General features: G+C 38.8%; 1 protein-coding gene across 3 annotated transcripts in view; it reads left to right on the top strand.

Annotated features, from left to right (window-relative positions):
• Positions 1 to 18,839, top strand: part of LOC131573118 (xylosyl- and glucuronyltransferase LARGE1) — a 270,574-nt gene that overhangs the window by 205,126 nt on the left and 46,609 nt on the right. For all 3 annotated transcript variants that reach the window (XM_058826722.1, XM_058826720.1, XM_058826723.1), the window contains one exon: positions 4,102 to 4,206. In XM_058826722.1, coding sequence (XP_058682705.1) covers positions 4,102 to 4,206 — 105 coding nt within the window. The remainder of the gene's footprint in view (positions 1 to 4,101; positions 4,207 to 18,839) is intronic.

Below are 18,839 nucleotides of genomic sequence, written 5' to 3'. Positions count from 1 at the left end.
AAGCTTCTCATCGTGCGAGAGCTGTCAAGCAGCTGTTCTGTGCAAAGTGCTGTAGCTGCAGCTGCTTTCTGGAGAAGTCTCAGCCCACAGCCAGGCAGCACACAGCCCCATTCCCAGCAATCCAGCTGTAATTCTTCTGCCTGTCCAGTAATTTTTCACTGTGGTCATGCCAGAATCATAGCCTTGTTTTCTCTTGTCTGGCTGTTAGTGGTGATGAATGAAGAAGTAAGAAAGACAGCTTAATTTTCATAAGCTAACTTGTGCCTGGAGTAACAGAGAGTGAGAGGAGTGTACTTAATCATAACTGCAGGACCAGAACAGAAAATGATAGAGCTTTTGCTGTTAGTTGTGGTATTTTATTATAATAACTCTTAGGGAGAAGAAACCGGCAGCTCAGAATGCTGAAAGGTTCAAATCCATTAATGGTAGGCACCGTGCTCTCATCTGCTGGAAGAATAACTCACAGAACTCTTTTATTCTTGCCTTTTCCAAAAGTCTGTGCTGGGAGTGAACTCTAGTCCATCCTGCCCAGAACACCTGAATTCAGAGCGAGGTATGATCAGAGGTGAAGTGAACCTGGAGATGGTTCCTGCAGAGCTGTGAGCACCTCGCAGGGGAGGCACAAAGGATGGCAGAGGGACAGGCTGCTGCATGGTCAGAGAGCTGCTCACCGTGCCTGCTTGAAACCACACATCCCTTTGGCTTCATGTCTGTAACTTTGTGATGTGCTTGAAAAAGTAAATAACTAAATGAAATAGCTGGTAGTGGGCAGATATTCTCACAATGATTCACTAAAAAAACAAAAATTTATTAAATCTCTGGATGAATTTTTAGTTGTTTGCAACTGGAAGGACAAAACTTGGGATTTTTTTTTGTTTGAGCTTTGAGATGCATGGAATAATGTGGTCTATAGGGTATATATTCATCTGTATTACGTGTCACATTGTTTTATATTATTTAACATGAGGATGGCTGTACATTCTTAGATGTTATTTTGATATCTTCAGATAAAAATATTCAGGGAATATCTTCCAGAAAATATTTCTGATTTTCTTTTTTCTATATTGATTCAAAATGAAAACCTTTTTAGAAACATTAATATTTACTGTGCAGATGAAATTCTGTATTTTGGATTACTTCTGCCTTAAGTCAAGACCACAGAGACAATGTAAAGGGAAATAAAAATATATTCTTCTTTGACAGAGACAGCAACACTACTCCAGCCTAGAGAAAATAGAAATATAACTAGAGAAGATGGAAAGCATATCTCCATAATTTTCTCCAAGGTGGTTTGGGAGACAAGCCATCACATCTGCCTAATAGGCTTTTATGCACCAGTAAGAGTTACAACAGGCTGACAAGTTGCATAATGCTCTACCCTAGGACAGTATGTGAACGTGTGTACATTCCCAGGCCATTGCAAAAGCAAACCAAAGCGTGTTAGCTCATACATTTTACTGTGTGTTTGTGACAAGCTAAAAGCATACGTACAGGCACTTATTCCACCTCAGTTGATACACAGTAAATCACATTATCTGATCCATATATCTGAGCCCTAAAGCTTACATGGTGTTCATCTCTGCCTTCATCTGTGTCCTGTATCAAACCTCAAGGAACACTGGTGAAAGTGAGATTTGTTCTGGTGTCTTCAAAATAAAGGGAAAATGCAGAAGGAAATTATACAACTACAGTAAATACATGCAAATCATAATTTCCTGACCCTTTTTTAGTTTATCTTGGCATGAGAAATAATAACTAAGTGTTTCAGGGGTAAGTTGTTAGAACTGAGATTTTGGACTGGTATGTGGGAAATGAAAACCATTAACAAGCATTAAGGTTTGTTCATTCTTTCTTATCCTTTGGTTTAAAGGCTGAAGTCTGTAGCATGTTGGGAAATCTTTGAGGCTAAAATAATGAAAGCAGATTGATGCTTCGTGGTAAAGAATTTTGGTACCTGCTTCTTGCAAATAGATTTCTAACATTTCATTTGATGGTATCTGTACTGTCCTGAGAAGGATCTGTGGACTGTTGAGTTGTGAAATGTACTGTTAGATTATGGGCAGGATCAGTCTCTTCCTACCAGCTTTGCCAACCCATTCTGTACCAGCTGCATCTGCATCTTCTATTGTCTGTTTGGTTTTTTTCCTCTTCACCCTTTACTAGTAATGTTTCTTTATCCTGATTTATTCTACTTCGGCTGTAAGGGAGTGGCTATAAACAGGCAGACTTCAGCTTGGAGTTAACAAGTGTTGGTTTAAATTGTGTCCTTTGACCTCTTTTTGCCTTAGGCTCCTGTCAGCCAGTTGAGATCCCTTTCATATTTCCTCACAGTATATGGCTTGTGATGTCTGATGTGCTCTCCAGTGTGTTCCATGTGTCTCACAGGTTGAGAGATGCTGTGGTTTATCTGTATGAACAGAGTTGCTTAGGATGTGTTTGCCTCTGTCTTGTTATTTCCTTCATTTGCTTGTGCATTGCACTCTTTAGTATTACCAGTTTTCAGTAGCACCACTGGGTGTTTGATAGAATCATTTTGCAAGGTTTTCCACCTTCTTAAAAAATTATTTTTGGGATCTAATGTGAAAAATTATATGTATGTGTAATAAATACGTAATGGAATAGGAGAGACGTCACTGGAAAGTAAGGTCTGGTAAGGAGTGTGACGTGTTATCATTAGCATAGAGTAGGATGATGCTGGAGTAGTGTAGAGTGGACTTGGTAATCTCTCAAAGTTATTTTTAGATTGATTTCCATTCACTTCTTGAACGCTTTCACAGTTTTCTGGATTATTTTTTGTATGCATTGGCCAAACACTGTTGCTCACACTCTTTGAAACAGCATTTGAGACATTTGGGTTACTGACATTCCACTGAATTACAGATACCACAGGAGAGTACTGCAATCACCTTTCAAGCCAATTATAAAATTGAATTAATCATATCTGTCTTTATGTCTTGTTCTCAGCCTGACCTTGTCCTGGACCATACTGAAATTTTAGTAATACATAGCTGTGGTTCTACGTAAGCGACATAAAATGATCATTTCAGGCTTTCAGTGCACTGCTGTGACCATACACACAATTCTATGGGCATAGCAGGGATTTGAAAATGAGCCTTCAAAGCATGATGCTTAATTGCTTTCTCAAAAGCTTGCAAAATAATTTCCAGTACCAGTCTCAGTGCCCTCACTGAATATGTCCCTCTTTCAAAGCACCGTTCCTTTTCCTTTCTCTGACTAGATCCAAATGCAGCTCTCCCCTCCATCCTCTGTTACCACAGCATCATTTCAATCACTTGTTATTTACATTTTATACAGCACATTTTAGGATACATAATTAAGTCCTTATCTATACAAACATTCATTTTTCGGTTGATTTTTAAGCAGTGCAAACCTTCTAGACACATTTGATTTAAAATACATTTTACTCTAGCTGAAGCCAGCTGCTAATCAATGCAGGATAAACTGAAATAAAACTGAAGTCATAATTTCTATGCAGCATTCTACACAGGCGCACCTAAATGACTTTTAAATTACTCTCTTAAATTAAAACGGTGCAACTTTCTTATGTAGGTAAACTCTTCAAATGCAGTATTTTTCAGAGCAAAAGGGGTTTCCTTTGTGAAAAAAAAAATCCATGAAACTACTAGGGGGAGCTTGGGAAGAGAATAATTTGTTACACTGAGCCTTGTTCTTCAATTATATTTTCTCCATCAGAGTATGAACAGATACTCATATTAGATGATCCTTTTACCAACACTTAATTCTCACTAGGAGGATTCTCCATCATTGTATTCCAAAATCAAGCAGCATTCAGATTTGTCTGGGTGACATATTTCTGTCAGCATGACAAAGGTTCCCACAGTGTTTAATTACTCAGACTAGCCAGGGAAGAAGGGAAGAAATGAGCCATGCTGCATTTGCTGTGCCAGGCTTGCTTGTCTGTTACATAAGCTGGCTACTTCTGAGGGTATGGAAGGAAGGCAGCGCCCCAACTTCTGCCTTCTCTTTCCACTGGTTGTCCCTCTCCAGATTTCCTGTGTGTTTTCCATTGATTGGCTGTCTTTTATCTTATGATCTTCTTTCCATTTGCTCATTTTCCAGGGCAGCAAGTTCTTGGCTTGGTGGAGAACCAGAGTGATTGGTATTTGGGCAACCTTTGGAAGAACCATCGGCCCTGGCCAGCGCTTGGGAGGGGCTACAACACAGGTAGGACCTGAGGGTTTGCTTTGAATTAACACCTGCATTGAGTGTGCAGTCAGTCTCCTGGTAGGGAGAGTCTGAGATGTGGTAATTTGCACCTCCCTTCCTAAGCTACAGCTAAATTTATCTTTTTAAAAAGGAAAAATGATACAATGTCATGCATTTTGGAGTTTCCCGTCTTCTCTAAAAGCTGTTAGAAAAGACTGTGTGACATCCTTTGGGGAGGAACAGAGCTTTTCAGCAATCTGACATGTCCTCAGCACATCTACAAGATTTCTGTCCATGACTCATGTATAGGCCCAGAAAGAGGGAATGAATAGGAGTTGAGACTCATTTTCTGTAGAGAAGTAAATGGTATCACGAAATATTAGCCCAATAAAGATAATAACTCCTGCAGGACACCAACAGGGTCATAATTGTCCTAATAAAATGCAAGCTACTGGCCATCAATTTCTGCTGCCATGAGAAAGGAATAAAGACATTGGATCAGAGAATTTATTAGGTTACAAGAGACAGGTCTTCCCATTGATTTGTGTTTGGTATATGAGAAAACATACCAGGTGCGTAAAGAACACACACGTACACCTAAATCATTTCAATGCTGGGCTTTACATGCTGATGCAGTGAGTTAGGTTCCCTCTCTCTTTGTAATAAAAGGGCAGAACAGATGGTGAAGCCTCCATTTGGAACAGATGAATCCATTTAAATATCCTTGCACTATCAGGATATTATTCACCATAATAGCATAATAGTGATTTTGCTTCACAGAAATATATTATATTGAATTAAAGAGACTAGCTAGAAAAAGGATTGAGCAAGTTGTGGATGGGTCATCTGTATTTCTATATTCCTATGTATATTTGTGGAATTCCCAGTAATTTTAGTGAATTTGTATTTTAGTGTCTGCAGAGCATCTCTGTTCTCTGGAAATGTTCAAAAGAATAGCCTAACAGAACACAGATTGGTATGGATACAAGATCTTGGCAGAATAGGTTTGTTTCCTGACTCTTCTTTGTCAGAATTGCAAATAGAAAGGCTAGGTCTGCCCACCCCAAAGCATGAGACAGAGATGAGTTTCATGGATTTTTCCTGAAATCTGAAAGCTTATGTTATACACAACTCAACTTGTTGGTGTCAATTCAGTTCACTGTTCCACCACAAAGCAGTATCTTTTGTTCTGCTGAGAGATGACCACATTCTATAGCTACCTTCTTTCTGCTCTATTTTTGCTTTTTCCTTTCTGCCATTTTAATGCTGGCAGAGAGAAATCTGGCTCAAGCACATAACATCAGAATAATGCAGAAATGTATGGTGGGTAGTATAAAATACATATATTTATATCTAAAATGCTAACGTTAACATTATTCTATAAGGATTCAATTTATGTTGTCTTAATTTACTGTTCCAAATGGTTTATGGGAGTACCAAATGTCAGTATATCACATAGACCTTACACTGAAGGCAAAAATAATCAAATATCTGTAGTCCTTCACATATACTGCATGTGTTTATTCTTGTATTAATACAGACCTATCAAGCCATGCATAATCCCATAATCCTGCACATAATTTTATTTTTCTCACAGTTTCTTTCTTCACACAACTCACCTTGTAGTTATAAAAACTCTTTTTTTAGAAAGAAAACCAGAAGGTAGATAATATATGGAAGACTGACAAGTGATCATAAGAAGTGGAATGTTGTTTCTTCAAGTATGTGGAACAAGAGGTCACTGAGTGAAACAGTGCAACCTCTGAGAAGTAGGAAACGAAGTTATTGACAGAATCAGCACCCTTTAATATGAATTTCTTGACTGAATTAATTGTTTGCCTCAGTAATCTAGCAGAGACTGGAGGTATACATTTCTCAAGAAAGATGAAACTGGATCTTGTTTGATGTGTTCAGTAAATAAAAATAATTTACTCTGAGCGCAACAGTGTGGCCAAGGAGGATTCAGAAAACTAAACGGGGGGGACACTGGAAGGAGAGGCAGTATCTCTAAGAAAAACACTCATGAAAGGCAGCGGTCCAGGAGGGGGAAGACAGAAATTCAGGTGCCTAGAGCTGTCCTTAGGAGCTGTGAAAGGGCTCCCAACCCCTGAAACTTTTATGAGCTAAACAGAGCTGGATCAGGGGCAGGCTCTCAGACAGACTTTGCTCTTGCTCTTGGGAGTGTGTTTACTGCAGACATAGGATACAATCCTAAGAAAAGAGATTTTTATGTGAACCTCTTCAGCCGGACCTAACCCTGGAAGATTTGATTTTGAAGCACCTCTCAAAGTCAAAAGTGTTCCACTGCTCCTCACAGTTTCTGAAGATAATAATTTCTCTTTCACTCTTATCTTTCTATGCCTGAGCCTCTCTGGACAACACAGAGGTTGGGAGAGTCCCAGAAGGCAGATGTATTAAAGGCAAAGATGTGTTTGTTCCTTCTTCGCTGGTTCTTTAAACCCAGTAAGCATTTGTGCTCCACTCTTCCTGTGTGCCCAAGCCAGATCTCCTGACAGCCAATACAGATTTTCAAGGAAAGATTTTATTTGGTTGTTTTTCATTCTTCCTCATTTGCACAGGCAGATAATCCAAGTCATACTTTAGTCCATGATAATAAAATTGTTGGAAAACCAGACCAAACACAAAGTCAGACAATTTAATTAGTGTTTAAGATGTTCTTAGTTGGAACCATTCTTCATTTGCAATAACGTTCTCTTCCTCAAGCATTTTGAACACAATTCTTTCTGTACCACAAAGGTTTCCAAGCTTTTTTTCTGTGCTTTACTGGCAAACACTCAGTAAGCTGATTAAGCAATCAAATGCCCTTTTTATATATCATTTTTATATACCATCCACTCCATTATAGTTGTTTTCACTGAGTTAACTCTTCCAGATTCCTCATACACTAATTCAAGCATAGTTCTTGCTTTGTAACTGTATTATCTTTCACTGACTAAACTGTGCTTTTGGAAGTATTACTACACTATGATTTTTCTTTTTACAGATGTTAAACTGACAGCTCCAGAGTTGCACTGTATAGTTTGATGTTCATTTTGGGAGTAACAGTAATCTTAGTCCTCAGAAACGTACTTTATAAAAGAAATTCTAAACATAAAAGCTTTTAGTACTTTAGTACTTGTCTGCCTTTTACTTTCCATCGTGGTGGAAGATAGCTTTTAAAAGCAATCTCTGGTGACTGTTAAGGCTTCTGGCCACTTCTTTAGGGGTGTGAATCACCCCTGGCTTCTGTGGCTTTAGTGCAGCAGAGCCAACTTCCATCAGCTGAGAATGGACCCCATGCCTGCCAAATGGAGCTTTAGGATAAATCTGTAATGTGGGTGGTGGTGGTCATTTTTAAAAACTTCGGCCCAGGGGATTTCAGACTCCTGGACTACAGAAGCCCATACTGAGGATTTGAGGGCTCATCTGAAATGCACTGCCTCAGTGCAGCCACCAAAAACTGTAAGGAGGTGTCTCAACAGCTTGAGCTGAGAATTCATACTCCCACACTGGGAAATGTGACATTACCAGATTTGTGGATTGGGAGCAGAAGGGAATGGCTAGCACCTAACGATTACTAGGCTACGTGTGTACTGTGCCTTATTACTCCTGTGTTTGTAATGACTGGAAGAGTGCTAGAATGAATCTCTCTCCTTTATTGTTTCCCTGAAAAAAAGAACCTATGGAAGTAGAATTGGAAATTGAAAGCATGTGTTACATCATTTTTGCATAATATTTAACAAATTTGAATGATAAAAGGCAAGCACAGAACAGACTGTTTATGTGAAATAAGCCTGGATCACATCTTGTGCTCCTTCATGATGACGCTGTGCATCTTCAGTGCAGAAAACAAATGAGTGGTGAAGCAGTGCAGAGTGGGCTGTTGGTAGTCATGGCACTGCCTGTGGACCTGAAACCAGGTAACAGCTTTCAGCCAAGCTCCACAGGCTTCTGCTGATGACATTGTGGTAATTGCACTTGTGTACATTGTACTTGTGCTTGAGAGAGGAAGATTTTCCACCTTGTCTCAGTGAATGAAGTCAGAAAACTCATGGTTTATAGAACCTTTCAAACCCACCACTGTGGCCTGACCAAGCTTAGCCATGCCTCCTTGAAAAGCCATTGCAATATTCCTGTCTCACATTAATTCAAACATTAGTCATGAAGTACTGTCATTGGGATTGGTTCAAAGTACAGGAGCCTTTGCAAATAGATGGAAATTGCATTTTAATGATTAAAAAAACAATGTCCAATACTGATGACAAGTCTTGTTGTCATCCAGTCATGAGACTTTCTTCATCTACTTAGATCCACACTGTGCCAGTTTTTTGGATTAGATTATACCTCCTGTAGGACACTGTGAGTTTACTCAGTAAATACTATTATCAGTGCAAAGCATGGTGATACACATGAGCTTTATACATGTAAAGGTGCCTTTGAAGTACAAACACTGTGCACGTTGTCCAGGTAGCAGTTTAGGAAGTGCCAGCCTATGGAAGTAACAGTCTGTTTGTGTCAAAGGTGGGAAGCTAAAGCGATAGTTCTGCTATTGATGACCACATCCCTATCTTTGTTATCTATAATCTGTAGCTTGAACTTAAAAATAAACTATCTTAAAGCTGACTACCCTCAAAGAATAACTTCCTTTCTGGTCTTTCTTACGCACTTTCTAAAGCACGATGTGATGCACTGAGAACTTGTTTACAGCATGTTTGACATTTCTGAAATGAGGGTCAATATATATTTCATTTTGAAAACAGTGCCTCTAGTTTGAGAGGCCTATCCATCTAGTAAAGGCATTACTGTGGCTGAGCTAGTCCGCTGTTCATGGCATTCTCTCAGATACATCCTCTACTCCTTAGCAATTGAATCTCAGCCCATGTAAAAACGATGTTTTTAAAAACACCACCAGACTTGCTTTGAAACACTGAAAACATTTATCTCCTAGGAAACCTGTGATTAAAAAAGATGGCATTTAGAGAGTCTATACCAGATTCTAGTTGTATTGGAGTAAATAAAATTTATTTTTTTTAGTTGATTTAATTGTCCTAGTTTTTGGAGTTTTATTGGTCTGACCTGAGTCCATAATGTAAAGTTCTCCATGTAATGTACATAAATCAGGCATTTAGATATAGTGTTCCAATGTAATGATTTTAAAAAATCATTTTGAAGTGTTTTATTTTTAGCTTGATCGAGGCAGTTCTTTATGTGAACATACATACCTTGATCAGTAATTATGTTGTCCAGCAGCCTGAAATGCCCTCTTTATTGTAGAGGGACAGTTATTAGCAGGTTAAATTTAGATGAAAGACTTGCACATAAAAGCTTAATAAAGGCATCCAGGTGCCTAAACTGAGAACAAAACCTTCTATTCTATGACAGAAGAACCCCAGACAAATGCATAGTAATAGTGAAACCGGTACGTTTCCTTCTGAAGTGCAAGTTCACTTTGCAGTTTCTCATTGTGCTCATAAAAGTGATTGTGTAAAGACAGTTCCTTTTGGTAGAGAAAGAGACAGCGGTTTTAGCCACAGTCCCAAAGCGAAGAAAAAAGGCAAAGCAGTTGGACTCCATCTTTGGACTCTTAATAGGTAACTTGGTGCCTGTCACAGAAAGTAGCAGAGTGACTAAGATGTCTTCCTACCCTCTGTGTCAAAGTCATTCCCACTAAGGCAGTGCCAACAAAACCAGTTGGACTTGGTAATAGTCAGATCACTCTCTTAGGTGCTGTTTGCTACAGAAATCACTATGCTTTAATCATTTTTGTGTTAGGGCAAACTAAGTTCAGGACAAACCTTTCCCCTTCAGAAAAATACCAAGTGACTCTGAAAGAGAAGAATCTGCAAAACTGAGTGGACAAAAATCTCAGAAGAAGCAGCTCATTTCTTGCCTTTCCTCATTGTCTTGTCTTTATGGTCAGCTGCATCCTGACTTTAATTGTTCCTGCTGTAGCTCCTCAACCTTCCCTTCTGCACCAATCCTTGTCAAAGTGAGCTCAGGGGAGCACAGGAGTGCTGCAATACCCTTTATATGGAGATCATCTCTACGCAGTTGTTCTCAACAAAGTCACAGACACTGAAAAGAGAATTCTGTTTTCCCAAGTAGAACTGTTGAATTTTAGGCAGTTTAGGTCAGAAAAGATCTCCTGAGGTCTTTTAGTCCTCTTCCCATTGAAAGTCAGCTCAGATTGCCCAGGGCTTTTTGCAGCTGAGTTTCATGTGTCTTCTTGGATACATGTCAGAGCAGCCTGTTCCTGTATTCAGCCACTAATTTTCTATTCAGTGAAAAATAAAGTAAAAATTCATAGTGTGTAATTAGATTTTCCTTTGCTGCAGTATGTGACTATTGCATCTCATTCTGTCTCTGTGCATCTGCTAGAAAAGTGTGGATCCATTAAGCAGTTTTAGAAAGCAACAGGAGATCCCTCAGTTTTCCCCAGGCTGAAGAAGGCCAGTTCTCCCAGCTTCTCCTCATGAATGGCAGGCCTATGACCATTTGGGTTGCTCTCTGACAGATTTACTTCAGCATGTCAGGGTATTTATTTGACTGAGGAAATCTAAAACAGTTCTTCAGATGTGGTCTTACAAGTTCTGAGCCAAGAGTGGTAATCATTTCCCATGACTTAAGGGCTAATACAGCCCAACACGTGAAATATTGTCCCAAGGTCGTACTGCTGGCTCATGTTCAACTTGATGTCCACCAAATCCCTTAGAACTTCTCCTAGAAAGCTCCTTTCTATCCACCCACTTGTCCTCCAGCATGTACTCTCCATTCAGGAATAGTACCATTTAGGACTTTCTCTTGAATTTTAGGGATTTTCTTTTACCCACTTGTCCAGTCAGGGTCCCTGAGTAGCAGCCCGTCCCCAGGGAATTAGGCCACGGCCCCCAATTTGGTGTTATGTGTTACATTACCTAGACACATGCTATCCCATTCCAGCTCATTAATCTGAATGCTAAACAGCATCAGCCCCAGTGCCAGCTCCTGTGGAACAGCCCCTGTAACTGACCACCATCTGAGTGTTTCATTGCTGAACACAGCCCTCTGAGCTTGGCAGTCCAACTTTGCAGGCTCCTTGTAGTCCACTTACCCAAACTGTACCCCAGTTTGGCTATATGAGCATGATAAACAGCTCTGTAGGCAAATCCCTGTGTTTCTGTTGTGAACCTAATCCTTCTCTCTGTTACTAGAAAATAAGTGGTTGTGCAGAAAGGATTATGTTTCCTGTTTTTTAAATGCTGTGGTTAATTTCCAGGCTTGTTAATTGTGTGCTGCTGCTTTCGTTCCCCTAATCCATTCCTTAGAATGTTCCATTCCTCCTGAATCTCAGTCAATAAACTGCCCATTAAGGGGGGGAAAGGCAGGGGGAAGTTTTCTGCTTTTTTCTGAATACAAAACTCCAAACCTCTTTGTCATCCAAACAGAAAGAAATACCTTTCGGGTGGTTCAGCCCTGAGCCACATCTCCTTTGTTGCCAAGGTGTTGAGTGAACACCAGACCCAGAAGAGCTATGATGGGTTCTTGCTCACTCTCCCCATTGTTACACTTAGCCTTGTGCACTACACTTAATGTTAGAAACTGCTTTTGAAAGCTCTTCTCCACCATGATGGAAAGTATAAGGCAGGCACTGTTAAGATTAGAAGCCAGCCAAAAAAATTAGCACCTGTGCAGGGTGCATTTTTCCCCTTCGCATACTCCCAAGTGGAAACCTTGTAAAACTGTTGACATTTTGACCCCTATTAAATATAATGCCTTTGAGAGGATCAAAACCAAGAAGCTCCAAATAATTTAAAGCAGTGGTCCCTGTTAGCTTTCACTTTTTGCTGCTTTCTGTGGAAGAATAAAACACAGATAAGTATCATGGATAAGGTCCAGATCTGATATAAATGCCTGACAATTGCATTAAAGAGACTTAAGCTGATTTACAAGAGCCAAGGATTAAGAAACAGATTTTTTTTTTCTTTTAAAGGTGGGTGGTTCTTTGGTGGAGAGTCCAAGATAAATTACTTTTGGAAGATGTAGTTGCTTTCAACAGGGCAAATAGTCAGCAAATTTCAGCAGACCTCCTCAGTTTTTATCCATAAAAACAAGCTTTGTGTGATCCTTTTTTCCAAACATGCCTGTATACAAAGATCAAATGACTGGATCTCCTGCATAGTAACCCTGTGTACAGTCTGTGTTATTCTGTGATTCCTCTTCAGGACAGCTCACCCAAAGTCCAGTTCCTCTGGCTTTGTGTAGAGTTGTGACACTCACTCACAATTCTGGGTTTTGAGGCACTGACATGAAGAATTCTATGTTCAGAAAGAATTAAGAGATGCATGACAATCAGTCCAAGATGGATAATCAGATGAACTCCAGGTTTGATATGATTGACAAAATCATATTTTTTGTGTGATCACTGGATGTATAAACCAGAGTAATTTTAAGTATGAATACAGGAGATGCATTTGTTTTGTATGGGATAGAGGCTTTTTACTACTGTCATACCTAATGTCTACACTCCCAGGTAACTTAGCAGCCCAGTTCATTCTTCAGTCTTGGCTCCCTGATTACCCACAGGACACAGAAATTAGTTGGTACCCTTTCTTTCTCAAGAATAAAACTGTCTTTTGTAAAAAAATTAAATAAAATCATAATATTTAGTGGATTCTGTTCATCATTCATTTCAGGAAGCATTTCTGGAAGGTAGCATGGATAGGACTACACTGCATTTGGCACCTCCTTCCAATCCTTAAATGTGGCATCAGAAGATGAATATTCCACATGCCCTGATGACATTCTTCAGTGCACACAACAAAGACCCTCTGTTCCTTGCTAAAAACAATCCAGTCTAGAAAATTGTGACGTGTCTCTCTCATAATGTCATCCACACTGAGAAATGCAAACAGAATAGTTGCTCTGTCTAAAAACTGCAGGAACATAAACTAGACCTCAGAGACAAGTTCTGAGCAGCATGAATGTGGCCAGCAGGGTGTGCTCAGGAAAGAACCACACCCTGAACAGTGCATGCCCACCCATACTTGTACACACACAAGCAGGGGTTGGGTGCTCTGGGTGCTGGGGACCACTTCTTGGACTGCATGTATTTTAGAATGTAGATTTAGCTACTTGTCCAAGGCTAGGCTCCACAGGTCAAAGATGACCACTTCAAATTTGCAAAATTCAGGGATAACACTGGAAAATTTCCCATGAAGTTCAGAAAAATGGCTCCAGGAGCTTATCTGGGAGCAAGTCAAAGGATAATTTGATCGTAGGTTATTCATATTTGGAGGAGAAAATAACATTTCTTAATAGAGGGCTTGCCAATTTAGCAAAGGTTCAGCAAGATCAAATGACTGAAAGTTCAAAGAGATGTTCAAATTAGAATAAGGGAAGCACCCTTCATCAGGGTAATGATGCATTGGAATAACTTATCAAAGTTTGTGGTAGACTATCCATTATTGTAAATTTTTAAGTAAAGACTGATTTTTTTTTTCCTAGAAGTTATGCTCTAGTAGACCCCAAACTGATTTTGAAAAATCCTATGGCCTCTGTAACACAAGAGCAAAAAGTTGTCCTTTCTGACCTTATTACTTAAGGAAGTATTTAATCAGGACTTTGTTTTCCTGTTGAAGCCACCTAAGCACCCAGGTAAATGAAACCATACCTAATCTTGCATGTAAGAACTTACTGCAATTTTAGTATTGAAGAGAGAAAAAGTAATTTCAAACTTTGTAGAAATTTTTGAGATTCACACCCCTACTCCACACAGTATCACTTTCCTTTTTAAATCTCACTTTTCAAAATGCTTTATAATAAGATGTCTACCTGGCCATCTCTTAGCTAGTGGCCGCTTTTGGCACCTTCATGATGTCTTTCAGACATGTACAGAGATGCACACAGTGTTAAGTGATCCTTGCACATGGCAGTGGTGTGAGATTTCTTTGCCTCTAAAATGTAATTTCTCTATGCTATATACTCAAAAGGGTCACAGAGTGCAAAGGATGTAAGGAAACACAAGCTTTTTAAAAGCCATGTAAGGAGCTTCTTCACAGATGTTTGTTGTCTCCAGCAACCCTTTGCAGAGGTTCAGGAAATCCAGGGCTTTGAGAAAGGTTCGTATCCTTAATGTCTTCCTTGCTTGATGGCCAAGCAAGTACAGCAGCTGGGAGTAACCCTTAGTTTCCATTTTTTATTTTTCTAGTGTTTGTGTTATTTGCCAGCCATGTTGTTTTCCATGTTATCTTCTCAGCAAGCTGGGTTGTTAAGTATGTGAATTTATACTTCTTGGGACTTCATACTTCTTGGAGTCTGTGTGAGAGGCCAATTTCTTCAGGTCTAGAGATGGTTTTTCTTCGCTGACCTCTGAAAGTCCTGTGAAATTGTTCATTCTCTTTTCAAGACTGTGGGAGATAAGAAAGCATTACTTAGCAGGATGGTCTCTAAGTAGCAGAGGTTTTCCTCCATAGACATACTAAAAGCCTTATAGCTCATGATTCCTCTCCTCCAGACCTTCTAGACTCTGGAATCAAGGAGATTCTTCTGTAACAGCTTTGGGGCTTTAAGAAAGTTGGAGAAATTCCCCCAGAAGTGGAAGTCATTAAAGAGCAGATAGAAAGAATATTTATCTTCTTCCAAATTGCTCATGAAGGATAGCATCTAAGCAGTAAAGAAACAGAAAACTGGGACATTCTGAGCTACAGTGAGCAGCTCTATAATAAGAAGTTAGAACTGTGCTTGAGTAAAACATTCATCTTAATTCTGCCTAAGGAAAAGTAGCATACTTGGGAAGAGGAGGATAAGGAAAGTAAAAGTCTTCTATTTCATTAAATGGTCATCAGGAGGTGTAAACAAAATGTTTATAATGCTTCAGGAGGAGCTGGCCTCCCAACAGAGGGACTGCACAGCATTTCAAAATACACTCTATGACAACTTCACTTTTAATACATGTGCAGAGAAAACAAGGGCTATTGCATTCTGTCACCATGCCTGGAGGGACACACACTTTGTTTCAAAACAGCTTCTCAGCCCTGTTCAGTTTTCTTAGAGAAAAGTTCAAATGTGGAATCATCATTTATTCTCAATGAACACGTTGTGCATCCCTGTAAGTTTTTATTGGTTTGGGTTTTTTAGATTGTGAAAAGCTTTTTTTGAGAAAAGAAGTCTGCTGCATGTGAGTTCATAGATAAATATTTTATCAGGATGCTCCAGAAATGTGCTAGAATGACAGTCCTTTGGTCATATCACGTTAAAAGCTATAGACAAATATGGCTTTATTACGTTAATGACATGGCTGGTCAAATTATGAGCAATAGTCTATAAACCAAGTGAAATAAATGCAATGAATATCATCCACAACAACAGTGTGAATTTTAAAATGTGTGCAGTGGCTTGTTTTGGAATTATAGTTTTAATTTACTACTTTAATCCCTTACAGCCATTACTTGCAGTTTACTGTTTGCTCTTGATACTGTGGGTGGAAAACAGAGGCCACAGTCAGTGGTGTGGAGCTGTGACTCAGTGGATTCCAAATGCAGTCCTTAAAAAACTGGTCATTGGAGCCCTGATCAGCAAAGGCATAGTCACATTCCTAACATTACACACTGGGACCATTTCCATTGACTTCAAGTACAATAAATCACAATTAAAAGAAGTTGCATAAGTATTTGCTAGAGTACTCAGCAGTCAGCACTGTCATGGAGCTTCTCCTGGGACAGCAGAGCTACAAGTCTCTTCCATAGCACCTAAAACTGAATTCAAATCTGTTTAACAAAACGTGGTAGATTGCTGCCCTAAGTGCGTGGGACAATAAATATTTATTACAAAATCTGCATTCTTTCAGGCCAGTTTGACATGTATTAACATTATTTCTTACAGCATCTCAGACTCAGTGGTTTGGTGTGTGGTCTTCAGTGTGCTGCTTAGCTGTAACAAAATCCCTGTCATTTTTTTAAAACTCACTGTTGCTTTATGTTCTATTTTGAAGCCTGTCTTACCTGTCTGTTTCAGGCATTACGATGATATCTACCAGTTATTTGTCTAGATGGTTCACTGTTGCAGGCCTAATTTCAGGAAAAAATTTTAAAAACCTGACAAGGATAGACTCTGAGGTGCTACTCACTTAACATGGCATTGCCTCAAAGGCTCAAAAAAGCATCCTGTTCCACCCAAAAGGAGCAGGCAAGATCATACAGAAGATGATTTCTTAGGAGCTACATTTTTTTTTTCCCACAGCACTGAGTGTTTTTTTCAGGCACCTTATAATTTACAATTTATTACCCATTGTAATAAATTGATTGAGTTAGAAAGCTTGTCCAGTTTCACTGGAACTTCTCTAAGTGATTCTGTTCTGTCTTAAAATGTTGTTTATTACATCCGGCTCTACTGTATGATCCTCTCTGAATTTCAGGAAGAGCAGTTGTCTTTGTTCCTGAAGCAAGAGGTGGGGATGCTTGGTAGCATTCCAAGGGAAATGGCTGATTTTTCTGCAGACTTTCAATTTACTGTTCATAAAAATTAATTTTTGTTCTGGAGCACATTAACAAAAACAAAAACAAACAAAAAGAAGAACAAATTTGGTGTCATGCTTTAAAGCATCTCTGGAAACCATTGCCTGGTGAAAGCATTGGAAGAACAAAAAAGTTGTTTCAGATTGAATCAAAAATGGGAAAAAGGACAGAAAAGGACAAAAAATACCATTGATTCCCAAAGTTTGGTTAGACCCAAAATAGAAAATTTATTTTCCTTTTCAGATCTTTTAATAATTTTCAATAATAATTTTAATTTGTATCAACTTTGAGATGAAAATTATTTTAGAGTAAATTAGGTTTTAAAATGTACCAAAATATTTTTGCAGTGTTTTCTGACTGAAACATTTTAATCCAAATATGTTAATTCAGGTTTATTGCCCTGTTTTATTCAATTTATTCACCAAATTACTTTTTTTGTGTGTTTTGGAGGATTTTTTTTTTTATTATTTTTTTCGCTTTTGGAGCTGGGCTTTTCATGTGTCCTTAAATGACATCGTTGAAAAACTGCTTTGTTTGTTTGTTTGCTTTCTTGTTTGTTTGCCTATTTGAGCAATTCAGAATCTGTCAAATTTTGGTAGTTCAAGTAAAATCTCGTCAAGCAGCAGGAGAAAAATGCCATTCAAGTTCTAACTAGACTAGGATGTTTTCCACAAATTTAGTAATAAAGCATTCTTTTTCTCTGAGATCTTTGAGATATTTCCATCTCTGGATATGGCTGAACTATTTCCTTAGGACAAGGGAAATAGGGTGTTCTGTGGCTGATCATAATTTGTTTAATGCTCATGAGATGTTTGAGTTGCCACTTTTTTCTTTTTGTTTGTTTGCTGCCAAGTTTTCCTTCTATTTTTCTCAGGAAGGTTAGGACAGGAGGATGCTGCACTTCTCGAAAGATCAGAAGTCCCACTGCCTGGGGCCAGATGTTAATAAAATATTCCTTTGATTTCTTGTTTTTCCTGCAGTCTCTTCTTCCCCCAGCACAGCAGATGAGAGCGAGTCCCTTTTCCCCTTATGTTCAGCTGTATGTCATCTTGAATTTAGTCTGAGATTTCAGTCAATTTGACTCTGAGGGAAGCAGATCCTGAGGCAAATATTTTCCTTTCCTTATTTCAGACACTTTGCCTGCAAACTAATTGTGCAGATTGAAGTTAGTTCATTTGTTATGTTTGCTTTTGGCAACACGACAATATAGAAGAGAACCTGAAGTTCACTGTTCTGAAAAAAGAGTAATTTTTCCTCTGTGTGAACTGTTTTAAAAGTTCCTAAAATGCATGCTTTTGCTTTGCTTTTGGACTTCATAACACTAAGTGAATAGTATTAAATTCTCCTCTTAGAAATATCTTATTCTCACTAATACTAATGAGTAAATATTTAAATTCGCTATAAATATTCTCCAGCAGTTATTTTTATGGCAGCAATAAATTAGAAGCCTAAACAGAAACTGTACGAAGGTGTAAAACACAAGCCTGCAGGTGAATTAAAACAGAAATCACATTGAAATTAGTTTTGACGGTGAAACATTAAAACTTTGTGAATATTTTCAATAGCCATGATTGCATTATGATTTAGTACATCCTTTCTCACATATATTCCAGTTTTTCCACTCCATCTGCCTCTTTTACTCTCAGCTGCTACCATGATAGCCCCTCAGGATAGCATAATCTTGTTAGCTGCAATGCCATAATCTGCTGCTAGCATGAGAGTGGAAGTCAGAAAAATCAGAGAATACTGCTCATATTAAAACATTTCCCCTTTTCCTCCTCAGACTGGAGGCTTAGAGAAATTAAGAAAAATTGGTTTATTGTCTATAAATTATGAAAACTATTCTATTACATATTATAGTTAACTGAATCTTACCATTATTTCTAATCTTTCTTAATAAAGAACCTTCTCAGTTGCATTTCACTGCAAAAGCTGACAGTCCTTGCCAGCTGGAAAAAATCCTTTTCCAGAGAGGAGATCTCCCACCCAGTTTATTGCTGCAGCACAAGGGACCTGCTTCACACTGATGTAGAATTTCAGACAATGCATAGTGGCTCTCCTAGAAGCTCATGCATGCACACTACAAATAAGCTTTCCTCATGCTGGAGAGAAGACAAACACACTGGCATAAATAAACTGCAGCGCGTTGTGACAATACAT

This window comes from Poecile atricapillus, chromosome Z, assembly GCF_030490865.1.
Source record: "Poecile atricapillus isolate bPoeAtr1 chromosome Z, bPoeAtr1.hap1, whole genome shotgun sequence".
NCBI lineage: Eukaryota > Metazoa > Chordata > Aves > Passeriformes > Paridae > Poecile > Poecile atricapillus.
This window is presented reverse-complemented; position numbering and strand designations above follow the sequence as displayed.